This window comes from Stenella coeruleoalba (assembly GCF_951394435.1).
Source record: "Stenella coeruleoalba genome assembly, chromosome: 12".
NCBI lineage: Eukaryota > Metazoa > Chordata > Mammalia > Artiodactyla > Delphinidae > Stenella > Stenella coeruleoalba.
In genome coordinates, this window is record NC_137158.1 from 59,837,047 (window position 1) to 59,859,864 (window position 22,818).

Genomic DNA, 22,818 nt, shown 5'->3' on the forward strand with positions numbered 1-22,818 from the left:
TAACAACCCACATGCCCTTGCTTTGATTCTGTCCTTCAGCTAAGTAGAAATGCTCCTTCTTAGGGGTGGGAGATGTGTGGCCGTCAGTGCGGCCATGTCATAATTAGACAAATGGAAGTTTCCTGTAGTTCTTATCTTGGTTCGAACAATTGGCCAGATGCTAGTATAATTTTTATTCTTTCACTATTAAGACCTGTGTCTAGGTCAGTTTGGCTATAAGAAGTCTAAGGATCATTTTGTAATTGATTATCAGATCACATAAGTTTTAAGACCAGTGCTATTTTTTCTATTCACTAAAGATTTCCCAAAGTACCTGCTTTTCTGTTTCATCTTCAGTCAAGGTCGAGCCCATCGCTTTTCAAATCATATTCATCAATTTATAAACTCAGTTAAACGCTAGTATTATTGGCTCATCGAAACCCACTTTATCTTCATACTTAAAAATTCCAGTCCATGTTGCTTGGATATCTTTGAGTGAAAGAAAGACCATGTTGAAAGAGGTTGTTTCATAATACAGTGAAATACACAGACTATAGATAAAGGTTAGACTGTTTTGATACAGTACCGAAGACACAGGCAAAACTGCACAAGAATTTGCCTCCCGTGGTTTTGCCCGGAGAGAGGAGGAGAGAAGAGCCAGAGGTAATTTGCCAAAATCATACACCATTCTGTGTCCTTGTGATATTCATATGCAAAATAATACAGTTTGTATGGAAACAATGGGCTGTATTCCTAGAATTTTAATTTTAATTTTAAAAAATTAAGTACATAGAACTATAAGAAGCATTTCATGAATACTTTTAACTGCATGACATGAGGTTATTTCCCTTTCTTAGGTCATCAGAGCTTTGCAGAGGGTTGACAACATGGTTGGCATGCTGATGGATGGTCTAAAAGAGTTGAACTTGCATAGATGTTTGAACCTCATCCTTATCTCAGATCACGGTAACCTGAATTTGCATCATTTTTCCTTCAGGTTAAATGGTGCCCCCAGAAGTTTACTTGATTGATTATTGTTTTATTATTTCCTCTGACTTTTGTAGTTAATTCTTTCTTTTAAATGTGATTTCTTGTAGAAAGCCTTTAGAAAATACTACATTAAATATAAATCACAAGTGAAACGTAGAATTCACAGAAACCTAAGAGCCTATTAACCACAATGCACTCATCTCCTGATTTGGGGTGGGATTACACCAGGAACTTGGAGAGTTAAAACAATTTTTTTAATATTAAATTTTGGTAAATCTACTCTAAAAATTTTAGGTGTAATTTGAATAGATTATTATGTGCTGCTTCTGTTTTCTCTAGCATGATAAAGCTGACTTTTAAAAGCAGTATGTATTAATTTTGGCAATATTTTAAGTTAACTTTTACTTACTGTGACCTTTAGAACATGTATGTGTATAGCCTTGGGACTGTAAAAGCAATGTATATACAAGAAAATAGGAAAGACGTTCTTTTTGTTTGTTTGTTTTTGTTGTTATTATTGTTTATTTCAGAAATAATTACTGAAAACTATTTCTAGAAACAGTCCTAAGAAGCTGTATCCTAAAGAAGCCCCCAGTCCTGGAATGAGGTTGAGAGTTTTATACTCATAGTTAATATGCTAGGTGATTCTGAGAAAGTAACTACGCTTTCATATTCAGTCTAAAACTGTGATATTCCTCATCACTCACATAAAGATACTGTAATATATAAATAAGAAGAAACACTAATTTTGGATGAAGGAAAGGGAAAATTTTTTTTTTAAGTGACGTGGTAGATATACATGAAATTCTGTGTCTTACCTATTAGATGTTCAGCTGTCATGAGTGCTGACCTCATGTTTATTGATTTAAATTCTGGAAGGGAAAGAAATTCTGTCCTACATGTTAAATGTTTTTTATTAAAGTTGTAACATGTTTGGGGATTTTTTTTCTCCTAGGCATGGAACAAGGCAGTTGTAAGAAATATGTGTATCTGAGTAAATATCTGGGGGATATTAAAAATGTTAAAGTTATATATGGACCTGCAGCTCGATTGAGACCCTCTGATGTACCAGATAAATACTATTCATGTAAGTATATCTCTATGCTAATTTTGAATATGATTATATTCACAATACATTCCTCAGAATCATTATGTCTCTAAATTAAAGAGGATCAGTTAATTTCCTTTTCATGATTAAATCTCCAGGGCTGATCTTCTGGGATTTTATGGAACTAGATGTGAGGGCACAAGTCTAACCGCTTATCTGTTATTCATGGCTAAGAATATTATTTGATGAACTTGGTACAATTTTATGTTATCGTTGTATCTTTTGCTTGTGTTGGGTTCAAGATTACTTGTACTAGAAAAATAAAAACTTAAGAGAAAAGTTCGACTACATTTATTCAACTTTGATTAATGTCATTTCATTAAAATAATTTACCGATGTTATAGGATAATATTCCATTATGAGGAGGAATGCTGGCAGAGATGATTAATTCTATAAGCAACTAATTTCTATTCTCAGAAATGACTTTCTTAAAGTGTTCCAAAAAACAATGAGAATGTGTTTTTTGAATAGAGAAGAAGAAATTTCACATTCTCTCTTGACCCCATGTTGTACTCAAACTAAACTACCAAGAAATTTTAAATATTCATTCTTTTGAAAGTCAAGCCTATTTCAGAACTGATTGCACCTCTATTATACCCCTCTTTTTGATTACCATCCTTGGTAATTCGCAAATACTAAGGGCAGTTTTGTTTATCTTTTTGTTACAATTACCTTTGAAATGGAAAGAGAAAAGAGCTTTTCTGGCAGTCGTCAGCATTGGATTAGGTTTGGGTATATGCAGTGCTATATGTTTCAGTAGATACTGTTGAATATTCATGAGAAGAAGTAGATTTCCCTGCAGGAAAATAGTTATGCAAATATATTAACATAGTAACCCAAAGCACAGACACTAACTTGTACAATAACAAGTTTTAATTAGTGTTTAAAAAATTTATTAAAGTAGTACATGATTGTTAGAAAACCTGTTATAAAACTATACGGGCAATGGCAGTCCCCAGAGATGTTTAGGATAGAATGGCTAAGCTTAGCCACACCCTTATCTCAATTAGGCCCCTAAGTTTCCCAATTTCAAGTAAAAATTACATATCTCTGTATCTACATTCACACATTAAAATATATATACAATACATATTCTTTTATCTGGATAATTTTCTCAAACTTATGTAAAGTATAGCTAAAAGAATCGTAGGGAGCTGGGCAGTTACTGTTTACATCACAGAGTACACTAAGTAAGTACACTGTGGGCTTGCTGTGAAAATTCAGTTTCAGAGCTCTTCTACCTGCCCTCACTTCTAAATCCCCCTATGTCCTTATTTGGAAATTCTGGAATTATCCTTGAATATCAAGGTATGTAAAAAGTAACAGTTTTCCACCCTAGATCCCCCTAATTCACAGCTCATTTCCTCTCTCTAGAGATAAATACTTAGATTTGGGATGTATCTTCCCAGGTATTTGCTATGTATATGTAAAACACATTCATTTTAATTTTTACAAAGTGACATTATACAGGATCTAGATGGGTGGATGGAAGGATGGATAGATATTTGGATGCATGGACAGATAGATGGATGGATGGATAGGCAGATGGACAGGCAGATGGATGAATGGACACACATATGAATGACAGATGGGTGAACTGATGTTCTATAACTTGCCTTTTCACTTAACAATAGGACATAATTTCACAGGCATGGTGGTAGTGGAGGTTGGGTGGTTCCTAAAGATCTGTCTTATTCCTGTCAATGGCTAATATATAATAATTGAAATCAGTGGTCCCCAACCTTTTTGGCACCAGGGACTGGTTTCGTGGAAGAAAATTTTTCCACGGATGGGGAGGGGGGATAGTTCAGGCAGTAATGCGAGCAGTGGGGAGCGATGGGGAGCGGCAGATGAAGCTTTGTTCACTAGTCCGCTGCTCACCTCTTGCTGTGTGGCCCAGTTTCTAACAGACCGCAGACCGGTACCGGTACGTGGCCTGGGGGTTGGGGACCCCTGATTTAAATGATGGGTTTGAAACCAGCTTTGGTATTTAAATATAGGGTTTGAGTCTGACATTATATATTTTTTGTATTATTTTTATTTCTAATGGTAGCATACCATTCAACTATTAATTCTTACCTTTGCCCCCCTTCAGTTAATTATGAAGGCATTGCCAAAAACCTTTCTGTGAGTATCTTTTTTCCCCCATTACTTTGTTATTACTAGTTTTGTATAAAATATATTTAGAAGAAAGTTTCAGTATTTGTTCTTGGGATTGTAGAATTTAATCTAATTTTTTGAGTATCTGGGCCAACATTTAAATGCTCTGTAGTTTTTAAAGATCTTTAAGGACATACCCCAATAATGTAGGTTTCTAAAATTTTACGAATTTATTTATTGACATTGTTAAATTTATATGACAGTACAAGAAATAACTGAAAACAATAGAAGGGAAAACCCTAGAGCTATACTACCATAAACACTGTTAGCATTATGAGGTATTTTCTACCAGTCTTTCTTATGCCTATTTTTTAAAATAAGCTTTTGTCCTAGTGCTGATTTATCTATACTACATGTTTTTACTTGATAGAAAATTCTTACAATTTTAAAGAAAATTCTTAAAATTGTTATAAGTGTGTTTGAAAATATGATCATCAGTAATAACACAAAGGTAAACGAGTGACTCAATCTAAGCATCCTGGGACTCTTATGTAATAATTATGATTTTTCTAGAAAAATAAGAATATTCAGTAGTTGGGAATATTCAACTTGTACTTTATATCGCTAGTAAGAACTCAGGTTATTTGCATCTGTGACTTGTTGGGCATACTGATTAAATGTTTGTGAGAAAAAATTCATATGGAGTTAGGAAGCAATTTCAAGGGAAGTTTACACTTATGAAAATATGGAAATAATGGTTTTTCTTTGCCTTCTACAATTTCAGTGCCAGGAACCAAACCAGCACTTCAAACCTTACCTGAAACATTTCTTACCCAAGCGTTTGCACTTTGCCAAAAGTGACAGGATTGAGCCCTTGACATTCTATTTGGACCCTCAGTGGCAACTTGCATTGTAAGTTCTGACAATCTCCCAGGTAAACTTAGCTTGATCTTGTAGTAATTCAAGGTAACGATTAGGCCCTTTCCAATGATGTCGTTATATGAAAACTACAAATATGATTCTCTTCACTCTATCCCAGGGTCTCTCAACCTTGGCCTATTGACATTTTGGATCAGATAATTCTTTGTGGTTGGGGAGTTGTCCTGTCTGTTGTGGGATATTTGAAAACATCCCTGGCTTCTACTCACTAGATGAAAAAACACCTTTTCTGTAGTTGTGACAACCAAAAATATCTGCAGACATTGCCTGAAGTCCCCTGGGGAGGGGAGTCACCTCCAGCTGAGAACCACTGCTCTGTCCCCTCACATCCGTCTTGATTATTTCTTATGCTCCACATTTGTGTAACCACTTGCCATTGTATCTCTTCTGCATGTTACAGTTGTGCCTAATAATACCTTCAGAGTCTGACAAATAATTGGCAAAACTCTTTATAATAATGAGCCATTACCTTCTTCATTAGACAAAGCTGTTTTTTCATTCTTGTTATACTAGTCCATTAATAAACCTCAGTTTATTGGTGTGTTCAGCAAATTATTTGGATGGTTCGTATTGTTAATATCTCAAAACTTGATCATTAACTCTGTATGGTTGCCAGGAAGCCAGGGATGATAAATACCCCTGTCCAGCAAAACCTAAGCAGGGAACCAGAATTCAGTCAACAGAACTGCACTGTCTCTGCTTTATTAGAGAGCTGTGCTTTCAGTGTTTAGAAAAAGAATATGAAAGAAGAGGAGGTCCTTACCTTCATGGGAGAACTAATATTAGTGAGCATCTACTGTGTTCTAAGCACTTCTTTAGTACAAACCGTTTAATTTTTATAAACCCAGCATGACAAATTGAAACCACGAGAAGATAATTAAATCGCCAAAGTCACAGCTGAGTAAATAGTACGGTTAGGGTTCAAAACCATGCTAATGGTTTTCTCCTTTATACCATATTGCTTATAATTGATTCGTCTACAAAATGAAAGATAAAGGTGGCTGTCCCTTAATGCTTTTCAAAGACAAGTGGTTTTACTTACTTTTTTTTGATTCGCTTAACAATAGTTACTTATTTTTTATCAAAGAATATTAAAAAATGTACAAAAATATTAAAGAAATATATTAAAGAATAGTTACTCTTTATTAATGGAAATAATGTCATGATTGTCAGTTTTGCTTTATGAATGGACTTTACATTGTTAATTTATATTATGTGAAAATTAGGAATCCTTCAGAAAGGAAATATTGTGGAGGTGGATTTCACGGCTCTGACAATGCATTTTCAAATATGCAAGTGAGTAAACCTATTATACAGTAAAAATTATAGTTTACATCTGAAGAAAAAAACTGATATATAAAGTTTTAGACTTAAAATCATAGACTGTCATTATATGTCTTGAATGAGAATTAATGAAGCTTATAATTTCATGTAGCTGTTTTACTTTGGACATTAAATAAATTAATAGAATTTTGTTAAATATTTATATTCATGTTTTATGAATGTGACTTATACCTCATACTAAATTTCTAGTAATTATTTTGTATGTATTTGTGCTTCATTAAGAATGTTGCTCCACAGTAAATGAAAGCCAGTAATTTAATAGGTGAAAAGATATCATAGTTATGTTTCAAATAAAGATAATGCTGGGAATTCCCTGATGGTCCAGTGGTTAGGACTCCGTGCTCTCACTGTTGAGGGCCTGGGTTCAGTCTCTGGTCAGGAAAGTAAAATCCCACAAGCTACGCAGCACGGCCGCCCCCAAGATAATAATGCCTTCCATTTACCTGGCACTTTAAAAATTTCAAAATATACTCATAATAATTTTCTGATTTGATCCCTACGGCACTGTGTGTGGTGGGAAGAATGAGATTTAGATCCCATTTCACCATTGAAAAAAGATTTCATCATCATTCTGTTCTGATTGTCACGTTAGGAATTATAATGCAGTTAAGAAAAATAACCTAGATGTCCTTGGATTAAAAGTGCAACAGGGGTTAAAATAATATCCTAGAAAGTCCACTGGGCACAGTATTTTTCCACTTACCGTAATATAACCAGTTTATATATGTACAATGGGGAAGATATAAAATACCTCTTTGGTGACCAACTCCATACATAACTGAAATGAGTAGATAAACTGTTTCTTTTCTGGCCAACATAGGCCCTCTTTATTGGCTACGGACCTGGATTCAAGCATGGCATTGAAGTTGACTCCTTTGAAAATATTGAAGTCTATAACTTAATGTGTGGTAAGTGTGAACAGGCATCTTTTCTCCCTTCTGAACACAGAGCTGGAATAGGATTATCAAAAGTAGGTCACATGTTGGGCACCCTTCTGGAAGTGATGATACGGCAAGACAGACCCTTATATTTCCACCTTTCTTCTTCCTGACCTAGAGTCATTGAAAAAATGTGCAGAACATAATCATCTGATGACTGACCTGTTCCTTGCACTAGACTGCACAGTGGTAAAGTACAGCACTCAGAGTAGGGAGGTCTGTACATCCCAAGCGCCCAGTACTTTGCCAGGCCCTGGACTTCATTAAATGACAGTTGAACCAGATCAGGGTGGAAGCCAGAGAAAAGAGTTTGGGGTTGTGAAAGGTAGACAAAACAGGTGGATCCTCTGGTAGCAATAATAGTTGAATGGATGGCAATGTCAAGGTTATAGAAATGGAGGAGGACATATTGAATATGTTCTTAGTTGACTCTGTACCTTCCAAATTAGTACTTTTATGGTTGAATATTGCATTTTAAATATTACTTCCTTTTTCTGATAACAATACTGGGCATTTGTAAAACCTTAAATATGTTCTAAGTATAATTATTTTAGTGAGAGCCTGTGTACTTAAATGAGTTAGTATATCCTAAAGCACTTAAACAGTGCCTGGCATATAATAAGCGCTTTAGTGTATAAGTGTTTGCCATCATTATTTTCAAGAGCGTGAGTCTTAGACTTGGACAGAGCTGGTTTTGAATCCTAGGTCTACTACATTAGTAGCTTGAAATCTTGAGCTAAGCACTCTGGTTACAGGCACACCTTAGAGAAATCGCGGTTCAGTTCTACACCACCGCAGTAAAGTGAATACTGTAATAAAGCAAGTCACGTGATTTTTTTGGCTTCCCAGTGCATATAAAAGTTACATTTATATTATACTGTAGTCTATTAAGTGTGCAATAGCTTCTGTCTAAAGAAACAATGTACATACCTTAATTAAAAAGTACTTTATTATTAAAACATGCTAACCATCATCTGACAATGTGGGGTTGCCACAAACCAATTTGTAAAAAATGCAGTGTCTCTGAAGTGCAGTAAAATGAAGTACAGTGAAATGAGGTCTGCCTGTACTCATCTACCAGGTATTGACAATCACTTATTAAATTGTTTTGAGGATTAAGTAAGAAAAATATATTAGCATACTGATCGGCATATAATAAGCATTCAACAGGAGATAACTATATTTATTGTATACACTAAAATTTAGAAATTTTTATAGAGAAGTACAGCATGCGTATCAGTATTTCCATTGAGAATAGCATGGTCATAAATACTCTACAACCTAAGAGAGAGAGAGTTATAGTTTTATTTTAGGTAAAGAGTTAAGGACTCTTAAATAGATTTGGCTTTAAAAGATAAAATTCATAGTGCAAGTCTACTATTTATTTCGTTTGGAAATTTCTAAGTAAATCTTTATTTACCATTCTTGAAATTATGCAGATTTACTGAATTTGACACCAGCTCCTAATAATGGAACTCATGGAAGCCTTAACCACCTTCTAAAGAATCCTGTTTATACCCCAAAGCATCCCAAAGAATTCCGCTCCTTGGTCCAGTGCCCCTTCACAGGAGCCCCCAGGGAGAGCCTTGATTGCTCGTGTGATCCCTCGGTAAGTAGTCCCAAGAAGTTTAGCCCAGTGGGTATGATTTTTTAACACCCTCTGCATAGCATATGTTGTAGAAATACATAATGATTAAATTAAAATTTATGAGTGGGAGTAAACATATATTTATTTTCAATTCCAGTGACACGTGCCGACCTTCTTATTATTTATTTTTCCTGCTCCGGGTGTTTGCACTCTCCCTCTATTTTTATCCCCCTGTGTCGAGACTTGAATTGGCTGCAGGCTGGGAGAGGTCTAGCCGAGTCCTGAAATGTCCTGAATCCCAGAATCCGTGCTGATATCCTAGCAGTGAGGTCTTTTATGAACCAATCACAATATTCCTTTTCTAAAATACATCCCAACCTATTTTAAATTTAGAGGGAAAATATCAGTTTTTGGCATGAAATGGATTTATGACACTTTTCCTTTTTTACTCCTATCATAATATACAGTTGTTGTAAGGAGATGAAAATATATGACAAGTTATGAACAAAATTGATAGTGTCCATAAAAGTAGACATTTGAGTAGTTCATCTTATGCTTTCCATTTTGTTTTAGATTTAATTTTAGGTTTAATTATAAAGACTGTTAGAGTAGAGATAAGAATTATAAAGCAGCAAGTACATTCTTGTTTTCGATGACTTGTGTTATGCTATGCTAACAATTTTGTCTTTTTGCAACTGTTATCCCTATTCTTTTATCTCTTCTTCAAAAAAAATAACTTTCACTTGCACAAAATGATTTTAAATTTATCTTTGTTATATGGTGGAATACTGTAAAATTCATTTATTACAAAATGAAAGCATGTTTCTCAGTCCTTAAAAATTGTATCATTAATTTTTTAGATTTTGCCAATTGTGGATTTTCAGACACAGTTGAATCTGACGATGGCAGAAGGTAAGGCATGCTTAGTCTTGAGCCTGGGATGTGGAAGCAAGCTTTTTCTCAACAATGTGAACCACAGAATTAGTTTTGGGTCATTGTTTGGGAATAACCAACAAAATAAGGTGGTAATGGAGGACCACCTGATGAACCGGAGAGATTTCTTTGCTTGATAGTCTAGACTATTAGTCATAAGGAAAGAAGGCGTGTTTACAGTGGAAACAGCATGTAATATAATTAGTGGAAGCTGAATCACTCTTTATGAACTTAGTGGAGTGTTTTGAGATTTTGAAGATATTTATAGGTTTATACACTATTATAATAATAGATCCTCAGATTTCCATTTAAAATACCCATTAGCTTTCTATCTTACCTAATTCTTAGTTAATTATAAGGGAGTATAAATTGATTTATTTATCTAAAGTTATTTCTTCATAACTTTTGAATGAAAGTTAAGAATATGCAGGCAGCTGATGAAATGTGGATATTAAGTATCACTTTGACACAGTCTCTGACCCTTAAGTTACTTGGCTCACAGCTTTTTCTTGCTGGAATAAAAAGGTGAATTATGCATTCATATATGCAGAATGAATGAAGTTCTGCATTCATTTATATGAATGAAGTTCTGTTCGTATAGAACTTCTCTATATAAAATCTCTGTAAATGTTCAGATTAGAGAAATCTCTGATGGCCCCATGGTGGCAAAGTTTTGTGGTGAAAAGTGACACCTTGGAACTGAGCAGATATGGGTTTGAATATGAGCTTAGGAACCGTATGTCCATTGAAAAAGCATTTACTCCCTATAAATTGCTGTTTTCTCATCTATAAAATGGGCATATAACCTTAATTCTTAGGGCTCTATAAGAATTAAACTCAATGATGTATACAAAGAACTAAAAAAGCATCTGATGCTTGGAAAAAGGGGCAGTAAACGGTATACATACTACTGTTGTTTCATTCAGTGTAGTCTCATCATTTCAGTTTTGAACTTTTGCTTTCCAGGTACACACATCATCCAGAAAATTTTCCTTCTGTAGTGTATCCTGGAAAATAAGTAATAAAGACAATGTTAAAGTATTTTAGTAATATAATTTAAGTCCTAATTGCTGAAATTCCTAGCAATTTCATGTAGTGTCCTGTGATATCTTAGTATTACATTGATCTTTCAGAATCTTCATAGGCAAAAACTGCAGTGAACTCCTTTTATCGTAAATTGTTTATAGTTCTGCTCTTTGTAATTAGTTTAATTTTATAGTTACAAATAATTTTTCAATAGGGTTAAGTAGAGGAAAGAATTAGATCAGTGTATCATTATGTATTATCATATCAGGCACACTAAGTATATTTGAATGGTGGTTTCATTTTCCCCCTGTGACCCAAGAGAAGGCCATTAAGCGTGGCACTCTACCTTATGGAAGACCCAGAGTTCTCTGGAAGAACAGCACTGTCTGTCTGCTTTACCAGCACCAGTTTGTGAGTGGTTACAGCCATGACATCCTGATGCCCCTTTGGACAGCCTACACCGTCGACAGAAATGCAAGTATTTGTCACCTCTTTATCTCTGTGTGGTTATTTTGTATTATCATTAAGCAAAACATTGAAAGCATAGTTTCTCACTGTCAATCTTGGCTCTGTAATCAGTTCCCAAATTAGAAGATCACTGAACTGAGAGTCAGAAAAATTAGATTCTGGTTCTAGCTCTGCTGCTAACTAGCTACGTGACTTTGACACTCAGAGCAAACTTCTTTTGTGAAATGAGGGTGTGCAGTGAAGATTTCTCCCTTGCTTTTGTTTTTTCTCAGTTTTAATATTTGATGATTCTAATTTCTAATTTAATGAACTCAGTTTTACAATCAATTTATCTCAAAATACATAGCTGTGTAAGTACAAGGATCTCCCTTGGCTGCCCAAATCGTAGGGGGTCCTCAGTGATGGAGAAGGCCATTAAAGTTCACTTACCTCACTGTGTATACCACCTATAGGAAGACACCCACACCAAACCAGGGAAAGGTCAGGGATCCTGTCTACCACCCAGACTAGAAGAGTTTGGCTTTGAAAGAAGTAGGGGAAAATATCCCAGAATAAGACCACCATTCCCCCTCACTCTCATCCCTTGGGTGCAGTGGTAGAAAGATAAATGATGAAGGAAATAGGCCTTGAGAAAGAGAATGGGGGGGAGGAGATGAGATTTAGATCTTATCCGGAAGTGAAGTTTTAAACTAGGCTGACCAGATTTTCAAAAACTGAAAATGTCTGGCAAGCTATAGGATGCCCTTAAGGGATGGAAAGGGGATTTGAGAGAGCTTAGTTGACTGTAGCAGTTAGATTTTAAAAACAGAGCTTTTGTTACTACTCACTAAGACTGCTAAATAAAAAGATAGGGAGACGTATATATATGTAATTTCGGTATATTGAATACACACAGACATTTCACATATTAACATGTTTTTACCTTAATTTGATTTTTAATTTTTAAAGAGCATCTTCAAACACTTTAAACACATTTTACTTGACTTTGTAGTATATAGCAGTTTACCCAGTGTTTTGTAGGTCCCCATCCTATTTATTGTTGTTTAATACCTTAATTATGGTGTTCTTGGACTCTGAATTTTCAGTCTTCTTATATAATGAAAGTTGCAAAAATTCAGAGTCATCACTACTCCTGAGATTTTCATATCGAATTGCTGTTCAGTGGCTTTTCTCCACCCCCTAAGCCCCACTACTTTTGTTGTTGTGGCTGTGTTGGATATGAAAGAGTCTGATCTCTAAAAATCAGCAATTCACTACGCAAAAGTTTGAAACTGAGCAGACAAAAACATTATAAACAAAATTAGCACAACATAGTAGGAAAATATTTGCACATATATGATTAATACCCTAATATTTTAAAGAGTTCTTACACTTCGGTTAGAAGCAAGATGAATACTCTCGCAGAAAAATGGAAAATGGTGAAGGACATGAAGCGACAGCCAGAACTCCATGATTTTATGTTGTGGTTCACCTTTAACTATTTATAAAACTCTCTCTTTTTCTTCCGTATGCCTGATCCCTGATGGTCCTTTTCATTTTGTTCTTCAGGATAGTTTCTCTACAGAAGACTTTTCCAATTGTCTTTACCAGGATCTCCGAATTCCTCTTAGACCTGTCCATAAATGTTCGTTTTATAAAAATAACACTAAACTGAGTTATGGGTTCCTTTCCCCACCACGTAAGTCTCTTCCTCTTTGGCCTTCCCTTTCCCTTATCTTCTCTCTCTCTTGCATTTCCTTTTCTTTCTTATGGGGCAGTGTACGTCTTGTTTATTTATTGGTGAAAACTGTGAATGGGAGATAGAACTATTAGGGAAAATTGTCAAGTGTCTAAAACTTGAGTTTTGGAAACCTTTTTACTTTTGTTTGGAGGGTGATGGATTTAGTGCAGGCCCTGTAGGTAGAACATTCTTCACTTTTCCGCATTTCTTTTCGACAGAATTTGGGAAAACTCAGGTCAGAAGGCTGCATCAGGGTTCTTAGGAAGGAGATATCATTTTGTTGTTTGAAAAGAAGAATGTGACTTGTCAAAGAATTAGGTAAAGGGAGAGCCTAAGTGTGCTTGTTCTTTCACTGATACAAGGCCCCCAGGGAATGGCTTTTTTGGAAGTTAAGTGTTCTGTGTTTTCAAGTGGCAGACTTGTATGTGAATGAGAAGACAATTTGAATCTGTCCTAAAAAGGCAAAACTCAGAAGCCTCCAGGTGCTCAAATACACTCAATATCCAATCGAGTCCCCAGAGCAAGCTTCCGAAGTCAGAACTTGGCTATTGCATTATAAAAATAGACAGGTCTAAGCCAGAAGTCCATACAAAGAAGCCTTGTACGGCATTTTGGGGCAGACATCCTGTGATGTTTTTTCTAGTTAGTAGGTGTTGTTCTGAAGCCAGATATTCTCTTTTTTTCTTTTCACTCTGAGAGAGTTTAAGGAAAGAAGATTGTTAACACTATATACTTTAGTTGAAATAAGGCAAATGAGGTAAATTTTGAATATGTTTAATTTGGGAGCTTCATGTTAAAGATTCTGTTTCATTGATAAATTCATCTTGAAGAAGAAAAGATCCAAATATTTTGTTTTTTTTAAGGGACTTGACCAAACACATTGCATTTCCCCTTGACCCAGTACCTGGGAAAGTTTTACAAGTTTAAGATGATACTCAGCTGATGTTTTTAAATGCCTCCCATGAGAAAGTATAATTCCTGGTGTTATTTGTGAAGAATGAAATAGTTGACCTTGTTATTTTCTTTGTAGAATTAAATAAAGGTTCAAGTCAAGTATATTCTGAAGCATTGCTTACTACTAATACAGTGCCCATGTACCAGAGCTTTCAAGGTAAAAAATTTTAATCTTATATCTCATAATTTCAATGAATTTCCCTAAATTATAGGTATGATTTATATGTAATAAGACTGATGCTGTAAATTAAATGACTAAACATCAGATATGTTCTTATAGGTTTGTTTAACTTTGAGAATACCAGTACATAAAAAATTCTACAAGTATTAGAATTATGATATATTCCTATAGTTATTATTATGCTTTGTACTTAAGTGTTTACAAGCATTTCTGGTGGAAAAAGTGTGTAATGTTCTTCCTAAGTTATGTAGCTAATACGGTCTACTAACATATATTAAATTTCAGTCTATTGTACTATTTAACTATTTGGAAGTTCTTGATAGTTGTTTTTTATTTTAAAAGGAATAGATTTTACATCATTATTAATTATTGCAATACTTGACTCTTATAAGAATAAGTACACATTTATACTTTGTGACATATAGAATTTCAAAATATAGAGCATATGAGGAAATTTTTACTCTAATTTACATCTAGAATGCTTTTGAATATTTCAGAAAAATTCAGATATTAACAATAAATTTGAATAACCTGCCTTGTTTGTGTTCATGATTTTTTTTTTATGCTTAATGATGATGTGTGATCACAGCTTCATGATAATGCACATGTTTAAGGATGGCTGAAATAGAGTTGAATTCAGCATTTGCTGGTTAGTCCTTCCAAGGGCCAAAGCTGAACAATGTATTTTTGGCCAAACTTGACTTTATCCCTAATTATGACAGACGCTAATTTGGAATCATGGTGTTGATTTATTTCACATGACAACATGGCGCCTTGTTCTTTTGAAACTATACTGTCCTCCTCCTTGTTTCAGTTACATGGCACTACTTTCATGGCACCCTACTGCAAAGGTATGCTGAAGAAAGAAATGGTCTCAATGTTGTCAGTGGTCCCGTCTTTGATTTTGATTATGACGGACATTATGATTCCCTGGAGACTCTGAAACAGTAAGAACGTATTTCATTTCCTCTTAAAAACAGCTCTCAAGTGAGATTACCATCCAGCTGAGTCAGCAGAACCTTTTCTATCTGATACTGTTCATATTTATGTACATGACATTCCTGATTACGCTGGAAGCCCCTTGAAATATCTGATTAATTTTGATGTTTTGCTCAGTGTTAAGTATTTTTTAGATGAAAGTAGTGTTTATCGCCCACTCAGCTCAGATGAATAATTCTGTAGTTCCTATTAAATACTGAACTCTGCCTTTGTTAAGAAGATAACATCAGTGTTGAAAATCTCTCTGTGTGGCTGTTGTTAAGATACTGTCTCAACTTGCAAACTGCCAATTAGAAGATGAAGAATGATATAGTGTGGCTGGAGGCACCCCGAGTCAAGGAAGCAGAAGGCTTATAAAGCGGTAGTGCCCCAGGGTTGCCCCTGGTCTAATGTCACAGCTTTTACCCAACTCTGCCGGGAGGGGAATGATACAGTGACCTTCTTGAGAAGCCATCAGTGGTGCTGTTTTTATAAAGGAGAGGGGAAGAACATTTTAGAGACTAGTTAATCTTTATTAAAACAATAATTAACAATATTTTTGGGAGCAATTTTGTTGCTATTCAGACTGTAAGAAAAAGAGAGTGAAACATCCACTGAGATTCAGCCCCTTTCTGAGAACCACTCTCTCAGGCAGATTTAGGGATTACTGTTACACACATACACCTGTGACCACTTTAGTTTGTAAAATTACATTTTTCTTGTTGTTGTTTTTACTATATCCCTTGAGGCATAAGGGTCCCACGTAAATGCCTCAGAGATGACAGCAGTAGAACGGGTAAAGAAGAGAACTTATACCTTTCCCATTCACAGCTTCAACCAGCGCGCTGTTTCCATCTATTTTATGTATCATGGTTCCACATACGATTATGTTTAAAAACAATGATACCACTACCTTAAATTTTGAAAGATGCTAAAATACCACCCAAACAAATCTAGGTTGTCTTTTTTTAAAATTTCAAACAAGTCTAGTTTTGAGACCAAAGGAAATGGCAGAATTAAGATGAGGTAAAAGTGTCACTTGGGACACCTTTGAGAATATGCTTCAATTTAAAAAAAAAAAAGTTATGGGATAGGAAAGAAGATCCAGGTAAAACATAGGAGAATTCATAGGTTCTCTGAAGGATCTAGAATAAAAAAGTCCCAGACCAGTTCTCTTTCACTCTCTGTTCATAACTGCCTAGAATATAAAAGACTATCAGTAATGCTTTAGAGTCTTGGTTGTACATATTCAAAATTGATATTTTTCTCTTTAGTGTCTCAATTTCAGTTTGTTAATGTAGAATTACCCCCCCAAAAATCCAAAGTTTAATAAATTTCTATAGAAATCACATTATTTGGATTGTGTTTAGCGGTCTTCTAATTCTTATTCTTTCTCTATCTGGCAGAAAATGTTGAGGTATTATGATAACTAGCTTCTTACAGTATGTTTAATTATTTGACTGAATTTTATTTTGGGATGTATTATATTAACAATATACTTGAGTGAAATATTCAATAAGAGGAAGATAGTTATTTCTTTCTTAAAGTGAATATCACCATATTTTACAGAAACAGCAGAATCATCCGTAATCAAGAAATTCTGATTCCAACTCACTTCTTCATTGTGCTCACAAGTTGTAAAGATACATCTCAGACTCCATCACAGTGTGAAAATCTAGATACCTTGGCTTTCATTTTGCCTCACAGGACCGATAACAGTGAGAGCTGTGCTGTAAGTAACCTTTTTCAATTTACCTTAAACATTGATACATAAATATGTTTGTGTGTGTCATATCTAACATAACTGGTACATACATGTACTTCGAAATTATAGGGTGGTTTTAAATTTGACCCTCTAAGATGACATATCTTCAGAGAAGATCATTCTTGTCTCTTAAAAGCACTAACAGTAAGATCAAAATGTCAAAACTTAGTGACTTCGTATGGCTTAGCCATTAAATCCATGTATGAATTCTGGGCCCTTCCCTGCAAAAAAAGGCAGCAATAGACTTATGCTTACATTTCACTGACCACAGTGATGTTAAGTGCCATGAATTAGTCACTGCGTTTCTTTTCCATCTGTACATTCCAAAAGCTATGGTACCGATATCTTAAATACAAGCGTTTAACAAATTCTATAACGGCAGTGTAATTAGAAGACACTAAATATTGAACGTGATCCAGAAGGAGGATTATTTGAAGGTGTATCACACATACTTACAGAAATGGTGACTAAGGATTAGCTGGATATTGGCCTGAGAGAACAGATCCCTTGTGTGTACTTTTTATTTATTCCTGTAAATATTGGAACAGATGGCAGATATCTACTGGCCAAGTAGTCTGTTGAGTCAGAGAGTGAGGACTGCTGCAGAGGAGGAGACCGAGTGGAGCAGCAGTTTTGGGTAGTGGATGATTGGAGGCTAATGGGAAAGTGGAAATTATTGGTCTGTTCCTCTTTATGTGAAACGTCTATATTTGCCATTTCCAACTAACTATCTTAAGGGTACATGAACCTTTATTGAAGTATGCCTTTAAAGTATAATCATAGCACACCAACCAGTGGATATATTCTTCATCTGACTTTCTCCAGTAGCCATTTTCAGAAAAATGTATACCAACACATGGATGTATGATTTCCATCCCTGTTACCTGCCTTAGCTACCATCTCTGCTTCCAGGTGCCAGAGCCTAAGGCTTTAATTCTTCTTCGATCTCGTATTAGCTAAAACTTCACCACCTCACCAGAAATGAAAGTGCGTTTTACCACTTCCCCTAATCCTTTCTTCATCACAACCACATAGATAACTGAGTCGGATAAGAACTAGCGTTTGTACAGTGCATTTGCACACATCATTACATTTGATCTTCAGAGTAACCCAGTAAGGAGGGTGCAGGTAAGAGAATTAGGATTCAGATGTTAAATAACTTGCCTCAGTTTACCTGGTAGGATAATGGTAGAAACAGGACTTGAATCCAAGTTTCTTTATGGTAATTTCCATATTCTTTCTACATGGCATGTTGCTTCTGTTTTCTAACATTTTTTAACCCCGTACTGTTGACGTTTCTTGCACCAAAGTAATAGAGGAACATCTGTTCCACATATACTTTTCCCAGATTTGATACATCTATTAAACAAGCATGCATGGTACATATTAGATAGCGAGCTACTCAAGAGCAGGGATTATGCCTAACAACTCTCGTGGTATATGCCATTTAAAAGCCAAGGTGTCACGGCTGATTAAAATGGGGGAGATGGAAAGTTCATAGGGAAGGTTAATTGACTGCTCTCCAGTGACTTTTCTTCCTTTCCCACGCTCATAGCATGGGAAGCATGAATCCTCATGGGTTGAAGAGTTGTTGAGGCGACACAGAGCTCGAATCACAGATGTTGAACACATCACTGGACTCAGCTTCTATCAAGAAAGAAAAGAGCCAATTTCAGACATTTTAAAGTTGAAAACACATTTGCCAACCTTTAACCAAGAAGGCTGATGTTTTTTATTCCGGAACCACGCCATAAATCTTTTTGAAAGAACCTTCTATTTTATACATCCTCTATTTACACTATTGCATTGTTTGGAGACTGTTGACCAGAGTTAGAACTGGGAATCCTCTTGTGATACACAACCATCTCAGGGAAACTTGTGGCCTCCGCATAACAGTAGGAAAGTGTTCCTATTGAGTCACGCACGTGTCTGAATGTGTAAGAATTGTTCAGATTTGGGAATAAAGACAGACCATACCTAAAACTGCTCTTCTACTTCTCTTAAGGGCAGAAGTAGCTGTGAACATTCTCTGGACACCAGATGTTTGAATCTTACTATCATTAATAAACTTCTATGTTGCTGGCAAACACTACACTAATGAGTAGGATTGGAATAGGCCATGTTTCATTCGTTTCTTCATAAGAATTGAAAAGTGATTCTGGATTCTTTTTAACTTGGAGTTTATTTTAATTTTAATCATAAAAGTTAATGGAAGCAACAATATTTGAGGCCCTATTTCTATCTTTTCTGTACAGCCCCTCAAAAGCCACAGTATGTAATCCTGTGTTGTTTTTTAACTGTGACTGGGCTTCTTCAGATTTAATGATTCTTTCAAGTTAAACTTTGAGGGAAGACCTGTATTGAGTACATCTTTTTTATAAAATTTTACTCAACATGTGTACCAAAGAAGAAAAATATTCCCATCCTTCTCACTGGTATTTAACATAGGTTGAAAATAACTCCCCAAATGGTGGTTTTAGACTGTTAAAAAAGTGTGTCTTGTCTTAGTGAAGCTTCACAGAGCTTGTCAACTCATGCAAGGTGGCATTTTTCATCCAGATAGTAGGAATGTTTTCCTCTGTGCACAAAAAACGATGCTACCAGCAGCAGAGCTATACTGTTCTGAGCTGTTCAGTTTGAAGTTCCATTGATTTGAAGAGAATGTGTTACCATCATTTTATATCTTCTCGGTAGTCATGATAAATGAACTTGATTTCTCTGCTTCGTAGACTATACCCTTTAGTACCAACCTGTGGACTTTCAAAAGCTACATTCACTTTTAGGCTACTTGGGTCTGATATAAGTGCTATATTAATTCAACAAAGATCTGTGTTTGCCCTTCATATGATACTTGTTCTTCAAAAGCATAGGGGCCACAAAGACCTAATTTAGATAATACAATTTGCATCTGAAAATTATTTACTAATTTAGAAAGTCTCATTGGTTTTGTTTTAGTCCCACAGATCCCTGAGGTTCTGTACATTTTTTTTCCCCAGTCTGTTTTTTTCTTTGTTGTTCAGATTGGGTAATTTCTATTTTTCTATCTACAAGTTCACGGATTCTTTCCTCTGTCTAATCCATTCTGCTGTTGAGCCCACCCACTGATTTTTATATTTCAGCTATTGTGTTTTTTTATTTCTAAAATTTCCGTTTGATTCTTCTTTGTAGCTTTTATTTCTTTGCTGAGAAATTTTATCTCTTTGCTGAGACTTTCCATTTTTGCATTTGTTTCAAACATGTTCATAATTGCTTCCTGAAGATTTTTATGATGGCTGTTGTAAAATCCTTGTCAGATAATTTCTACGTGTGTCATCTTTGTGTTCGCATCTATTGTCTTTTTTCATTCAAAAAGATTTTTCTGGTTCTTGTTGTAGTGAATGATTTTCAGCTGAAACCTGGATATTTTAGGGATTATGTATGAAACTAGGGATCTTATTTAAACCTTCTGTTTTAGCTGACTTTCTCTGTCATCACCCTAGCAGGGGAATTGGGGGCACTGTTTCATTATTGCCAGGTTCCTTACTCAGCCTCTATTGACATGGGGTAAGAGGGGACCCTTGTTACTAGGCAGGGTGAGAATTCAGCTTCCCACTGGGTCTCCATTGATGCTTCCCTGGCTGAGATGTGCAGGGCACCTTGTTACTGCCCCCATGTGGTCTCCACTGATGTTGTGGACAGGGGTGGCAGGGAAGACTTTATTGTCACTAAGTTGGAATGAAATTGCCAGTTTCCTACTCAGTCTTGTCTGATGCTATCCTGGCAGAGGACTTGGGGCACCTTTTCACAACCTGGCAAACCACTGTCTTTGCTGGCATGGGTGGGATCATGGTCTTTTATGTGGTGTGTAGTTGGAGTGGAGCAGTTACTGTTTTCTCCCTTGCTAGGCCACTCCTCTTCTGGTCCTTTGGCTGGTGAGATAGCAAGCCTTTCTTGGGACTTCTTTTTGTCTGTACTCATTGACATTTCCAGGTTGCCGACTTCTTCAGCAACAAGTCTGGCATATATGAACTAAAAGAAAACCCAGCAGAACTCATTACAGTGTTGTTCCTTGGGTCCCGAGATCCCTAGCCTGTCTGCCTTCTCCTCTCCACCTTTCAGAATCTTCCTATGTTTGTTTTATATATAATAACGAAGATTTTTATCTGCACTTAGCAGAAGGATATCTACTTCTTTATAGAAGTGTCTCATTGATTTTTATATATTTTTCAAAACACATGCAGACACAGTTACCTCTACATAGAGCATCTTAGCAGATCTTAATCAAATGGATAGATGCCTTTCTCCTTTGCCAGACAGCAGGAATACAGAGAAAAGCGAGTTACGATCCTTCCAGTCTTGGTGAGAGAGAGGAGGTAGCAGAAGTGTAAGTGATCCCTAAAAGATGGTAAATGTTACGATGGAGCCATGGGCAGGGTGCCAGGGAGTACAGAGCAGGCACTGGGTGCTGCTTGCCAGTATCAGCAGTGGCTTCCCAGAGGCGGTAATGATTGGGCTAGGACTTGAAGGACGCATTGGAGCTCTGCAGGTGAATAGGTGAAAAAACGGCATTCTAGCCTCCCTTGGGTGGATACATTTGGGGCATTTTTCCCTTGACTGCTACTTCCGATACTTTCTAGAAGTGTTACTGTGACCAACTTACAATATACAACTATTTCATTTTTCTTACTTTGTTAATCTCCCGTTCTTAAAGGAAATGTCAGACTATAAATTCTGTGCTGATTCTTTAAAGGAAAAGGCATCCACATCTGTTCCTGCTTAGCTTTCGGTTGCTCTTATACAATATGCTTTTTTTTCCTCTTGTCTTGAAAGAGACCCTTTCTTGCACTCTTTCATCTACTTAAGACATGTGACTAGTCCCCAGTTTGAATGGTAAATTCACATGATCATATATGGAAATGTATGTATCCTACTTTTTTCAATAAAGGCTATTCTTTCCTTTTCAAATGCACAGCAAAACCTTTATTTATCCCTAATTTTGCTGCCATGCCTCCAGTCAGTACTTCTTAAATGAGGTAAGTAACTCTCATGCATAATTTTCTAGCTGGTTAGTTTATTCACGGCAGAGCAAAAAATCAGGTGAAACCTAAAGATATTTCCAAGAATCAGAGAAAAGAGGGCAAACCTTAGGGGGAAGAAGGCGAATGTTCACGTTCTAGCAGGGTAAAGATGTATGCAGAGCATGGTTAGGCCAGTTGGCCTGGTTGGTCCTGTTTAAGGAGATAAGACCCACCGGGATAGAGCTGAACCACTGAGTCCTCCAGGATAGGCTACGGCCACCCCCCGCCCCCTTGACTATTTTCTGCCACTAGCTGCAATAACTGTCCAGCCCGGATCTGTGGGTACGTGTTTATCTGTAATTGAAACTGTTGTTTGAACTTCGAAACTGAATGTGATTATACTTCACGCTGAAGCCTGTCACAGGAATTTGGTGTGTGGGTGCTTTCATAAGCACCAAGTTAAATTTTATCATGGCTGTAGTCCAAGGGCATTTTCCCTGATTTTTTGGCCAGTCTAAATATTGTAAGGTAGGGAAAAAAAAACAAAACCCAAAAACCAAAAACCAAAAACTTCTATAGAATAAGTGTTTCTAAGCTAAGAAATGTGAATTTACAAATAAAAGTTGTATATACAGAATCTTGGCTGCTTTCCTGCGTGGGTGTGTGTTTGGAGGGTGGGGTCAGGAAGGGCGGGTGGTGGTGTTTCTCCAGGGATTGGTGCTCAGTACAAGGGTTGTAGACAAATAACTCCAGCTGTGTTGTCAGGAGGAGGAAAAAAGATCTGAAGTTCATTTCAGGTTCACAGAGTTA

At 36.1% G+C, this 22,818-nt stretch overlaps 1 protein-coding gene across 2 annotated transcripts in view; it reads left to right on the forward strand.

Moving 5' to 3' along the window:
- The window catches only part of ENPP1 (ectonucleotide pyrophosphatase/phosphodiesterase 1), a 64,412-nt gene extending 41,823 nt beyond the window's left edge, over window positions 1-22,589 (forward strand). For both annotated transcript variants that reach the window (XM_079939948.1, XM_079939949.1), the window contains 14 exons: window positions 837-945; window positions 1,925-2,056; window positions 4,173-4,204; window positions 4,962-5,089; window positions 6,343-6,412; window positions 7,281-7,368; window positions 8,838-9,007; window positions 9,847-9,898; window positions 11,265-11,419; window positions 12,962-13,091; window positions 14,164-14,244; window positions 15,083-15,215; window positions 16,816-16,978; window positions 18,567-22,589. In XM_079939948.1, coding sequence (XP_079796074.1) covers window positions 837-945; window positions 1,925-2,056; window positions 4,173-4,204; window positions 4,962-5,089; window positions 6,343-6,412; window positions 7,281-7,368; window positions 8,838-9,007; window positions 9,847-9,898; window positions 11,265-11,419; window positions 12,962-13,091; window positions 14,164-14,244; window positions 15,083-15,215; window positions 16,816-16,978; window positions 18,567-18,737 — 1,614 coding nt within the window. In that variant the 3' untranslated portion in view covers window positions 18,738-22,589. The remainder of the gene's footprint in view (window positions 1-836; window positions 946-1,924; window positions 2,057-4,172; window positions 4,205-4,961; window positions 5,090-6,342; window positions 6,413-7,280; window positions 7,369-8,837; window positions 9,008-9,846; window positions 9,899-11,264; window positions 11,420-12,961; window positions 13,092-14,163; window positions 14,245-15,082; window positions 15,216-16,815; window positions 16,979-18,566) is intronic.
- The last annotated feature ends 229 nt before the right edge of the window (window positions 22,590-22,818 follow it).